Here is a 12,454-nt window from a genome sequence, read left to right on the forward strand (position 1 = left end):
AGCCAAACTGCTGGGAGAGGGGATGCTCCCAGGGCCTTTACTAAGCCACGCTCTGTGTCATGGAGCATAAATGGAGAAGAGGATGTCAACACTGTTTAGAATTAAAAGCTAGTGGGTTTTCTTATTACTTTATGGGTTAACCTCTTATAATTAACCTAAATAATATGACACCTATACAAATGTTATTTAATATTATATTACACTATACTTATATAATATAACCTTATAATTAAACCAATTTGTCATTTCCCTCAAAAATCGAGGACAAAACTCTCTATAGTGGGAACAGAACCTTACTTTTACTTCTGCGGTTAATTTTGCAGGAACTGTACATTTTATACTCTTTATTCACAGTGTTTCTGTTTCACCCATAAAAAATGCATAGGCCTCTGTCAGGAAAATGATCAGTGTCACAACAGAACAAGAGCACAGCACAGAACAAGGACAGAACAAAAAGAAAAATAAAGAACAAACAATATGCAAACAATAGATGACTAAGGGAATTATGTTATGAATTACCTAATTTGATGCCTTTCTTCAGTACAACTGCCCACTTGAAAAATTAAACAGTACTGTAAGTAACGAATGGGAGTGGGATCTGAAACACAGCATTGATGTGAATATTATTTCTAACTGGGGAGAGGTGTTTCAGAAGCCTTTGATTATTTACACAGCATTTATTTTACCTTTTTTTCCAGAAGAAATTTGGAATTATTACAATGAAACATCATAAAAACTTCAACAACAGAAATGTCCGACTGCATCACAAGACTGTTTCTTCCAGCCCAGTATTCATGTCTCCCTATGGCAGAACAATAGTGGTTAGGAGAAGCATGTGGGCCTGCTTCCTTTTTGCAATCCATTCCTCGTGCTTTTCTAGTGTCCAGAATTGTTGTACTGGGGATATTAAAGAGTATAGAGAGTATAGTATAGGAGTCCTAGTATCCACTTTAAGACGTGTTGCCCACAAACTTTTCTAAACCATTTCTGACCTTACTGATACTGCTCACCTCCACGTCTTTCTGTGGCAACAAGTATACTACTTTACATACAGACATACCACTTTTTTCCATGTTAAATCAATTCAGACCAGTGCCAAGTGCCCCTCACTCTCATACTGTAAGATCACACAATGGGCTCACATGGCACCAGACTTTAAAAGAAAGCCACTGCTTTGGCTCTGGGCATTTTTGAATGATTGATTTCTCAGATGACAGACAAGCTGAAAGTTGTTTTTTTATTCAATAAAGATTAATTTAACGAGGGTTAAGAGTGATTACCCATAATATTTCTTAATGTTTCTCTCAAAAATAAATAAAGTAAAAACCTCAAAGTCAAACATTGGCAGCTGCGAATGCTATGGACATTAGTATGCACTGCATTATTTTAATAAATACTAAAATACTATCAGGTTTTTTTTTTTTTTAAAAAGTCTTTTCAAAACTATTACAGCCAAATAGCACATAGAACTACTCAGACTAGAGCACAAAGGTAGGTTTATGTCCTTTCATGCCATGACTAGATTATGCTGGTATTAAGCCAATCAATCCCATTCTGTGCACCATTCTGAAAACACGTGCAGCTGATAGAAGCCTGCTCTAAATTCTCCCATCTGCAAGAGTGGCAGGTACTTGCATGGAAGCCATGGACCACCAGCTTGCAAGGGCACCATGAGCTACAACTCTTCTACTGATCCGAGTGACATCCTTGTTCACTGGTGCTCTCATCATTAAGGAGCTGTGATCACACAGACATAGCCATAATACAACCACAAAGATTCCAGAATATTTTCATTTCAACTATTTTTATCACAAACAGGAAACCAGGATTGCATAATACCTGCAAACAAACTGGAACAACTTAATGCCAGGCTCACCAGCATGGTGTTGGAAGCTAAATGTTTTCCATAGTAAAACAGTATTGCACAATGCCTGCGTAAAGAATTACAAACACAGCCCCTTTGATGGTGGTCCAAAGACTATTTAAAGTCTCACTTTCTTCAAAATCTGTTCAAATCACAGTGTAATCATTTACTTTCAGTTTGCAAACATTAATCCAGGGCCAAGGTAATGGTCTTGTGACACAACACCTAAATTTATATAAAACCGTGACTTTTTAGCACTCACTTAAAGCTTCGGTGGGCCGCTCTGATTCAAAAGCAGAATACTGGCTTTATCAGAGCACGAGCAGAAGTGACCTAACACCACAAACAAAATGCTGCGTATAACTTCAGCCTTTTTTCTAGCACTACTGCACTGTTGCAATGCCCAAACCAAAACCAGCCAGGCCGCTGCACCTACAGACTGTGAGACCATTGAGACGGATGCAGGAATGGCGCTGGATCTGGTGAACAGACATCGCCAGGACGGCTTCGTGTTCGGCCTGTTCCGTGTTGCTGATGCACACAAACTACACACGGTAAGCGCTGATTTAAAAGGTGATTTATACAAGACCACGATGATAAAATAATGAGCCCCCTCATTAAAAGTCGATGATGATTGTTTTTAACAGAGCAACGCTGATAAGATTCAATGAATCAGATCTGATTTACGTTATCACAGCATTCAGTTCTGCCTGATTTACTGTATGTTCCAGGGATGCTGAATGCCTTCTATTTTCTTGGCTGACTGGATGGTAGCATGGGAGATGCTCTGAATAGCTTTATGAAATACTAGAAATTAATCTGCCTGATCTGTTGTCAGGTCTCAAATAACATTCATAATTTATACTCAGAGGGTTTCTTTAATATGCTGAAGTCTAGCATTAATTAGATCAAGGTATAGTTCAAGATAGGTGTTTCATTATTATCTTAATTTTGAAAATATCTGTGTAACTGGAGAGAAAGAAGAAAGGTTGAGGAAGCTAGAGATGAAAATACCAGCCTGCAAAAAAGGGAAAGGGCTCAATGTTGAACTATTTCATAGGTACATAGGAGGACCATTTCCCATTTCATAGGTTCCTCCATATTTCTATCTCTTTTTCCTAGAGACTATATTCATGAGCTTTTCTCAATGAATGCCTTCCTAAAGGCCAAAACAAATTAACAGCTGTAACCAACAGAATACAAGATTCATTTACTTTAACTTTTAGATTACAGAGACCAAGGACACTCAGTATTACCTATGAACTTGGCTACCTTTCAGCTGCTCGCTTAGTAAACGAAAATCTGCACATCTGCATTGCTGAGGAGATGTATTACACATCTGTATTGCCACTAAAAAAAAAAAAAAGCAAACTGTTTTTTGATGGAGATTCTTAAAACTGCCCCTTCCTTAAGGCAAGAAAAAAACTCAAAAAGAAACCCAAAGTCCAGACTGTTGCAGGTCTCCAGGTAGGCTTCCAGAATATCAAGAGAGAGCATCTTATTTTTCAAAGAAAAGGATGTAGGGAGTGATATTATTGGATTTTGATGTAATAGCCAAGTGATTGAAAAGGTCATCTAGGAAGCAAGCAGTCTTCAGCATAGAGGCTTAAGCCCTTAAGTCTCCTGCCCTTGAAGAACGTTCCTGTTTTGCTTTGTAAATTTTAATAAATTCATCATTAATAAATGGCTGTAAATAAATTTTGCTGTCTTTGCACCTCACAGCATCGACAGTCACACAGAGTCTGTAAGAACTGATCTAACCTACTGCTAAAACATTAATCCCACGAGGGTTCTGTGCCTTTTTAGAACAAAAACTAGTGGGTGATTTCTTCCATGCTGAATATGTACTTTACTGAGCAAAAAGTAATGGTGGCAAACCTGACAAGGCAACATTAAAAAACAAACAAAAAACCAGAATGTTATTCTGTGGATAATCTATTTTTCCATGCAATAGTGTGCATCAAAATTATGACATCAACCCCCTGAAGAAACTTAACCAGACAAATTCTTAGCAGTTGTATCTCTACTAAGTTTACATGGGAGTTGTGGAAGCATAATATACTTTGTGTATTCTCACCATAACAGTTCTGGGCTTGTACAGAGCTGCTGAACAGAGGAATTTTCTTCTGCATATTTGGATGTAGACACCTAATTACACTCAAACTCTGCTTTAGGATTTATAGAATCCAAATGCGCCCCACTGAAGAAAATAAATATTTGCCAGGGATAAATTGGCTTCTTTAGCATTTCACAAGTTTTGATGACATAGTAAATGTATTGAATCACTTCACTCCTAGTGAATGGTACATTTTACAAAAGACCATCTTACCACCCCATTCAGTGCAATTCCATGAACACAAATGAGAGAAAAATAGTCTTTGTCGCTGTATTTGTTCCCTTCTCTGTCTGCATTTTACTAATACGATGACTAGCAGCTTGAATTTATAAAAAAAAAATTATAAAGTACAATAAAAATGCTAACCATCTCCAAGCAGAGAATAATCGTGTGGATAATAGGCAGAATGGGTGTCAGGATGGCTATATTCTTTTCCTGATTCTGACACAGAATAATACGTGTCACCTAGACTATTGTTTTACAAGAGAGACAATGCTGAGACACGGACACTGCAAAACTAGTGTGCAACACTGCACTGCTGGACACTCACTAATAAAACATTACAGTAGACTGTAGTAATTCTTTCCTGAGGTCTTGCCTGTTTGGAAACGCTCTGACAAAGGAATCTGAATGGATGAAGTTTCCTAAAACCTGAGGACGCATTCAATCACAGCGAAGGGCTTTGCATCAATTTATCCAAATGCTAAAATGAAATGTTTTCATTCCTAATGTCCATACAGGGGTTGCATGAAGTTTAAGTAATGCATTCCAAATGTGAATTGAGATTCATTTCCCTGCAGAAAAATAAAATACTGTTTCTGTGAACCACAGATAATTCTTAACACCACTTTCCATTACAATGGCAGTCACATTCAAATTATGACTCCCCATCCCATTTGCTCTGGAAACAGAACATACTAGAAGAATTTCAGAGCTAAGGCTCCTAAATTTATTGGGATTATAACAGTTTTATTGCACCACTCCCCAAATAAACAGGATAGGAAGCAAAGTTCTGAAACAGCATCTGGTCACTAAGGTCATTTGAAATGGATGAATTTGGAAAAATCTGTCAGCGGGTTTGCTAATAGACCAGGGTGTTCAATGTGAAAAATCAGGAAGGAATGACAACTCTTCAACATTACCATTTTCTTTATGTGACAGATGCTGGGTTAACAACAGACTCTTCTCACAGATTCTCAACAGAAGTTGAGAGGCAACAGCCATATGCTGCAGGAAAGGAAATTCTGTCTAGGTGTAAGGCCACAAATGTTACAGCGAGTGACTAAGTACTGGAACTGCTCAAAGAGGTTGCAGAGTATCTTGGTTGTATATACAACTCAGCTGGACAAGGCCGATCTAATTTTCATCTAACTTAAAACTTGGCTTTGCCTTGAACAACTGGCTGCACAAGATGATGTTGAAAGCTCCCTTCCAGCCTAAGCCATTCCATGATACTATGCTTGTCAGCTCAGAAAAGCCTTACTAGGGAACTGGAGAAGCTACAGTAAAGATTAAACATATCTATTTCAAAAAAAAAAAATAAAATTCAGACCAAGTTTCTCTAAAACAAATATATATTTTTTTCTTTTTCTTTTTTTTTTAAACCCATACTTCTCTTCCAGGAAAATTCATCAGTCCTTTACTTAACTTTGGATGTGCTGGAAACTGAATGCTCCGTGTTGTCTGGAAGACCCTGGGAGACTTGTGAATATGGTGATCTCTATTCCATGGTAAGTAATAGCATCCAGGCAGAATCAATAAATACATAATTTGATTGTCTAGGAATTCCTGTGCACTCTAAGCAAAGGCTAGGTTGTAATATGGCTCGCTATAAAAATAACATTGATTGGTTTCTAGAGTTGTTAAGCATCAGCTAAAGGTTTAGGAAAGGGTTGTGAAATAAGCACAATTTCATTAAGCTAGTCTCAAAAAGACATTTTCCACTTTTCCACTGCTTTTAACAGAATTGATGTTTTGTGAATAAATTGCTAACAATTAAAGGGCACTAGAAACTCTCTCTACGGAGAGAGTGGTGAGGTACTGGAACAGGCTGCCCAGGGAGGTTGTGGATGCCCCGTCCCTGGAGGTGTTCAAAGCCAGATTGGATGGGGCCCTGGGCAGTCTGGTCTAGCATTAGGTGGAATGGTTGGTGGCCCTGCGTGTGGCAGGGGGGTTGGAGATTCATGATCCTTGAGGTCCCTTCCAACCCTGGCAATTCTGTGATTCTGTGTGATTCTGTGATGATTTCTTTTCACTCCTAGTAACTATATACTCGTATAATATACTAACTTCCTAGCATATCAGCCAGAAAGGCCAGTGTTATAGTCTATCAGTTTTAGAGCATGGCTGAGTTTGTGGTATGATAATGTAAAACACTGGTAGCATCAGTACACAAATGATACGTTGCAGTATTTGTCCTTATTTGTTGCAGTACAATGATGCAGTGTGGAATGAGAACTACCTGTGCAAAACTTTATTTAAATAGGAGAGCTGTGATACTGCCACACAGGACAAAGCAGGAAGGCCACGGGCAGAGAGAAAGAAAAGGTTAAGATGGATAAAATGAATGTGAGAAAAGGTCCATCCACACTTTGATAAAGATTGATATAACCTTTGAGTACCTCCTGCATCCTAGCTTCCCCTGCTAGTTAGCAGTATCTCACTGTAAATAAGTACTAGAATGACTGAGAACACTGTGTTAGTTTTCCATTGTCTCCTCAGTCAGACAAACTGAAAATTAAACAAAGGCTCTTGTAGGAGGAGAGCCATCTTATCTGAACACAAATTTTGAGTGGTACTAGAACAAACATTCTGTTAATGATCACATCTGTTATTCTTAGAAATACTGAACATTAAAAGGAGGCACAATGTCTACAATCAACTACATCTGATTAAATCCAGTGAAAATAACCTGATAGTCATATTCTCTTTTTTTCCTCCAGGACTTTGGGCAATGTAAGATTATCACATATACAAGCCAGCTGCTGAAGAAACCTAAATTATATGGATATAATTGTACATTAAGTCCAGGTAAAACAACCACTGTTGTAAGCTAACACATGCTTCAAACCAGTCCTAGCAGTGAAGTACAAGTCTGTGCAGTGCTACTGGATGGTAACCATAACAGATTAACTCATCTGCTTACAATTCCTATTTTAGATAATTCAAATGGTATGTTAAGAATGACTAATAAAATTAAGAATACCCTATTCCTCTAAGATAGACTTTATTGATATCAAATATCACTTCTCCAGTCCACTAAAACAAGATAATGAGTATCAGAAAAAAAAATAAACTCTGAAAGAATGCCCATTTGAGCCAGTTAGATTCCAAAGTTAAGCTAGAAGTTTTTTAAGAATATTCATTTTCACACGACAGTACAGACCTGTATTTGCAGAGAGACAGGCAGGCATTTCACTTCACGGAAGCGTTTGGTATTTCAGCTTCTTAATGAGTTCACATTAAAGATGCATACATAGATATTATTATGAAGAGTATTAATATCCATTGCAATATTAGTAACTTCTCTGCTTTCACAGTTCCTCCCGATTTAATAGAGTGCAAAGATTGTCCTGTAAAAGTTGAAGTCTTAGAAGTCACTGAGGAACATAAAGATCTTGCTGCAAAGCTCCTGGAAAAATTCAACCGTGAGGGTAACCACACAAACTACTTCAAAGTCAACAAAGTTGAGAAGATTCTAAAGGCAGTAAGTGGCATTTTGTCCTAGAACTACTACTAATAAATGACAGCATTCTGGGAGCAGATCCAAAACCATGGGCCCTGAAATCAAATCCTTCTAGGATCAGAAATACTATGTGTAACCTCTCAATATAAATCACCTGCTTAAAATTGGAGGTTCTACTTCCACAAAGCCTTATCAATTTCAGGCACATGAAAGCAAAAGGATTTCTTATCTGCTATGGCATTCAGGATGTCAGCCTTCTTTGTGTGGATATTTTTATTTTGTATGCCTATTTTCCTACCATATTATACAATATAAGACTTTATTCCCTACCAGCCATAGTTTGTTGAGACATACAGCCACGTCTTATCACAGTCGTACATCCTGTCAAATTAAGCCAGATAACTTTTTACTCTTAGAATATTTAGCACGAGTCTGTGAGCAGACTCAGCATCATTTTGGCTGCTGTGGAACAAAGCAGCACTCTGAGAGTTCTGAAGAACAGGAGGTAAATTTGTATTGTAAATTTGTTGCATCTCTTGAGGAACTACTGTCTTTGCAAAATAATTTCTGCATCTCTAAGTGATGTCAACATGAAGACTTATCGCTGAGGTGACTAGAAACGTAACTCTTGCATCACCACAATTTCTCGTTGTTAGATCTGGAGATTTTCACTTAAAAAGCACAGGATCACTCTGCCAATACACATTCCAGTTCAGGACACCTCTGCAAAGACCTCTTCCACAACACATTTTGCTCCTGAAACCCATCTAAATTATAGCATGCCAACCCCACCTCTCAGAAAATTTAGCAGTGCTTTATATTGTAGCTCCATGTAGCACTTCTGCCCTTTCAGCCCATGGCTGTTTTCAAATTACCTGGATTCAAGGATTTCTCCTTAAAATGCTTTTCTTTTTTTTTCTTTATCTTCACACTTCTCCATCTTTAGCTACAGTGAGAATTCAGATTGCACCACTGGATTTCGACAGACTGCATAAAACTATTAAGTTTCATTAAGACACATTTGCACACAGTGTGTGCAACTGCTTCAAAAAGTTCAGTTAAACCGGTGAAACTTATGGGCACATGTGCTATGGACACCTTCAACAGACATGAAATAAACTACTATTACAGTCGAAAATTAAAGCAACTATTTATGAAACTCATAAAGGAGAGAGGAACAAAGGCAGAAATTAACTAATCCACTTTTCTTGCTGAATACAAACTTCTGAAGAGCGCAGATAACGTATGAATGCTGAGATGTTGATAACAGCCCGAAGCACGGCTGCTTTTAAAATTACAGCTTTTTTGTTGTTGTTTGCTTTTTGTTTATTTAAATACACCAGTCAGCACCGCTCAGTTGACCTCTCTTTTTCAGACTGCCTCCCGTGAAGCTCACATTTTAGGATTCTCTATAAAAGAGACCAACTGTTCCAGAGGAGAAGGAGAACAGCAACAAGCAGATGAGCCACTGGAATGTGAATTTCTGGATGACTGGCATGCTGTAAGTAAATAAGGACTAAAAAGTGATGGCACCAGAATGATCTTTCACAGTGATTCCAAGTGTTTCTTAGAAGCATGCACCCAAACCCAAAATTCAGAATCCAGCATGTCAAAGTTTAGATCCTACTATGTTTCCTCTATAAGGAGCCAGTCTAAACTATCAAACGTAAACATAACTGAAGTCTGGCATACTTCAGACCTAGAGCTTAACTCTTTTGTTTGGATCTGGCTTTCTCATTCAAATCGTGGCCATTCCCTGGTAAATTTTCCATGCTATTTTCATAAAAACAATTACAGTAACACGAATCATGGATTTTGAGTGAAATATATGCACTGAGTCACATCAGTGAGCCAGGGATTATTTTTTGTTCTCTGCTACAGAAGAACAGAGGGTTGAATAATTCAGGCTTATCTACAGAGACTAATCACAGTACTAGACAGCAGACAAAAGTCACTGCAAACAGGACACTAAGGGAAGTAGTGTTGAAGATTACAACAAATTATTTCTCGAAAATATAAATGGAAAAAATCTCTGATTTGAGATTCATCTCAAAAGCAGTCTCACAACAAGGTCTACTTCTGAGGACTTCAAGCAAAATTTTAGAATAGCCTAAACTGAACAGCCATTTGGCAAGCAAAGTCAGAAAAATGTGTAAAAATCAGTCAATATAGGCATTGATAGATTACCAGTTTTTACAGACATCAAAACTGAAGTGAGATGGAGAGCGATAGCGCTCTCGATGTGTAGGAGGGAATGGTTTTCATAGTCAAGAATACCCAAAAATGAAATAGATTTTATTCATTATTTAGAGGGCAAGTATGATTGGCCAGAAAGCTCAGGTTCTAAGTTATATAAACATAGTTAGGTATCCAAGGAAGTGTCCTAACTTTTAAATGCTGACTTTTCAGTGGCTTCTATTTATCTCCATCACAAGAGCCCAGATTACATTGTTGAGTTTTTGGGTTTTGTTTTGTTTTGCTTAGCGCACAGGATTCTGCAAGGCAAGAACTGTTAGTGATCCAGATGAACCCAATGGAATAGAAATAAACTGTGAACTCTATCATCCCTGGGTAGGTACTCAATTATTGCAATGTCTTTGGCTATATCCCAATGCAGTTACTGCAGTTTCAATCCACTCTTACAGAAGAAATGTTGCAGAGGTTATTTAGTACTCCCTGGGTGTGATCCTGTATGTGAGAACAGACTGGCTTTTGACTACTATGATAGTCAGAGGATTGATTGGAATTGTGTGATCCCTACTGCCTCCTCCAAAGGTGTCTCCACTCTGCTTAATCACACTGCTCAGTTAAAGTGAGTAGAGACTGGCAAACAAATTCAAAGGTAATTTTAGAAAGCAAGGAGAGGGAAGATGATCTGTATCATATTTGAATTCCATTTTATATTACAACGATTCCAGTGTGGTTTTCATTTTGCTTTGGCCCATTACAAATCGTGCTCAGTTGGTTATATCATTTCACTTTATCACAGTGCAGTACTTTCGGATGCTTTTTGGTAATTTGACGTTTTATCACCTACTCCATCCCTTCTGTCTTGAAAAAATAGTTGTTTTTGCTTTACAAACCACTGGAGCCATAAAAGCAAGCCCATTAATTCCCACCTTTCTCTGTCACCATTTTCTTCTGTTTGTTCTATTAACGTATAACTTAACATGTCTTGCCCTGGTGTTTTTTTTGTTTGTTTGTTTGTTTTTTAAATAAACAGCAACGTTACTATGGACAAAGATGCAAATCTCCAGGTCCAGGTTGGTCACAGAAGCATCCCCATCATCACAGACATCGTCACAGGCATAGAGGTCCAGCTACCTTTCAGTTCAAACCTGAAGACCCTGAGCATAACCATGGTTTCAACAAAGATCATCAAGACAGCCACGAAGAACCTCCTCCTCCCTGCCACGGTAGACATCACCACCACCCTCACCCTCCACACCGTGGTCTGGCTCCTTCCCAGGGGGAACCAGAGAACCCCTCTTCCACTCCTCTCTATGACAAACAACAGAGTCCTCCTCTTATTCAAGAGAAATCTGATTTTCCCAATTCCACTCCTCCTCCTTATGATGAGCAACATAGCCCTCCTCCTCCTCCCCATCATGGACCACACTACCCTCCTCGTCACGGACATCATCACCCACACCATCCTCCCCATCATGGACCACACTGCCCTCCTCCTCACGGACATCATCACCCACATCATCCTCCCCATCATGGACCACGCTGCCCTCCTCCTCATGGACATCACCATCCACACCATCCTCCCCATCAGGGGCCACACTGCCCTCCTCATGGACATCACCACCCACCTCCTCCTCCTCAGGAGGAACCAGAGCACCCCTCTTCCACTCCTCTCTATGACAAACAACAGAGTCCTCCTCTTATTCAAGAGAAATCTGATTTTCCCAATTCCACTCCTCCTCCCTATGATGAGCAATATAGCCCTCCTCCTCCTCCCCATCATGGACCACACTATCCTCCTCGTCACGGACATCATCACCCACACCATCCTCCCCATCATGGACCACACTGCCCACCTCCTCATGGACATCATCACCCACACCATCCTCCCCATCATGGACCACATCACCCTCCTCCTCATGGACATCATCACCCACACCACCCTCCCCATCATGGACCACACTGCCCTCCTCCCCCTCCCCCTCCAGGACACCATCCTTACCTCTATCATCACTATCACAGGCATCATTGCAACAAGACACACACATCTGGAAAGTACTTTCCATTCCAAGTAACTGGATCTGTCTATCGCATTCCAGTTCTAAATATGCAAGATTCTCTCACACCTCCCAGTGCAAAATTTCCTGAGTTATCACCTCTTGGCCCTCATAGCACTGATGAAGGTACTCCCTTCACTGACTCAAGTCTAAGGGAGATTCCAGAAGCTCCACATTTTCCAGATCACCCTTCACAATCAAAGTCATGCCCAGGAAAACCTAAACTTGATCTTCCAAAAATTTTGCCTTTACTTCCACTTAAGTCCATGGCAGAAAGTCTTGAATGACCCCAGAGAAAGATATTCCTGACTCGAGGGTTGCAGGCCTATGACCAATGCACAGTGAATGATAAAAGCATATGGTAAAGAGGGAAAAGCATACAATTTCCAGGGAGGAGAAGCACTGACATCACTGATTAAGACAAGTATTCCAACTTGTTTCTTGATCCCAGCTATCTCAGACTCCCACTATAACTGAAAGAAAGATTCAAAAGTTTGAGTCTTTCAAGTAATGTGACTGGGTAGAAATCTCAATCAGTTCAA

General features: G+C 39.3%; 2 protein-coding genes across 3 annotated transcripts in view; one reads left to right on the forward strand and one right to left on the reverse strand.

Annotated features, from left to right (window-relative positions):
* The window catches only part of LOC116235421 (uncharacterized), a 93,937-nt gene that overhangs the window by 49,472 nt on the left and 32,011 nt on the right, over positions 1-12,454 (reverse strand). The gene's annotated exons all lie outside the window — the stretch shown is intronic.
* On the forward strand, positions 2,144-12,214 carry HRG (histidine rich glycoprotein). Of its 2 annotated transcripts, XM_031603576.2 has the most exons (7): positions 2,144-2,418; positions 5,603-5,710; positions 6,923-7,010; positions 7,520-7,686; positions 9,041-9,166; positions 10,150-10,236; positions 10,889-12,214. In XM_031603576.2, exons 1-7 carry the CDS (start codon positions 2,215-2,217, stop codon positions 12,197-12,199), a joined length of 2,091 nt encoding a protein of 696 aa, XP_031459436.2. In that variant the 5' UTR covers positions 2,144-2,214; the 3' UTR covers positions 12,200-12,214. The 2 variants fall into 2 exon arrangements, with proteins under 2 accessions (XP_031459436.2, XP_090003648.1); XM_090147522.1 differs by lacking the exon at positions 10,150-10,236.

This window comes from Phasianus colchicus, chromosome 10 (genome assembly GCF_987193195.1).
Source record: "Phasianus colchicus chromosome 10, bPhaCol1.hap1.1, whole genome shotgun sequence".
Classification (NCBI taxonomy): Eukaryota; Metazoa; Chordata; class Aves; order Galliformes; family Phasianidae; genus Phasianus; species Phasianus colchicus.

Excerpts from the sequence above, each read along its gene's own strand:
- HRG (XM_031603576.2), top strand. The coding sequence starts at position 2,215 with ATGCTGCGTATAACTTCAGCCTTTTTTCTAGCACTACTGCACTGTTGC. Across the intron at positions 2,419-5,602 it reads ATGCACACAAACTACACACG|GAAAATTCATCAGTCCTTTA; the intron begins GTAAGCGCTGAT and ends CTTCTCTTCCAG. Across the intron at positions 5,711-6,922 it reads ATGGTGATCTCTATTCCATG|GACTTTGGGCAATGTAAGAT; the intron begins GTAAGTAATAGC and ends TTTTTCCTCCAG.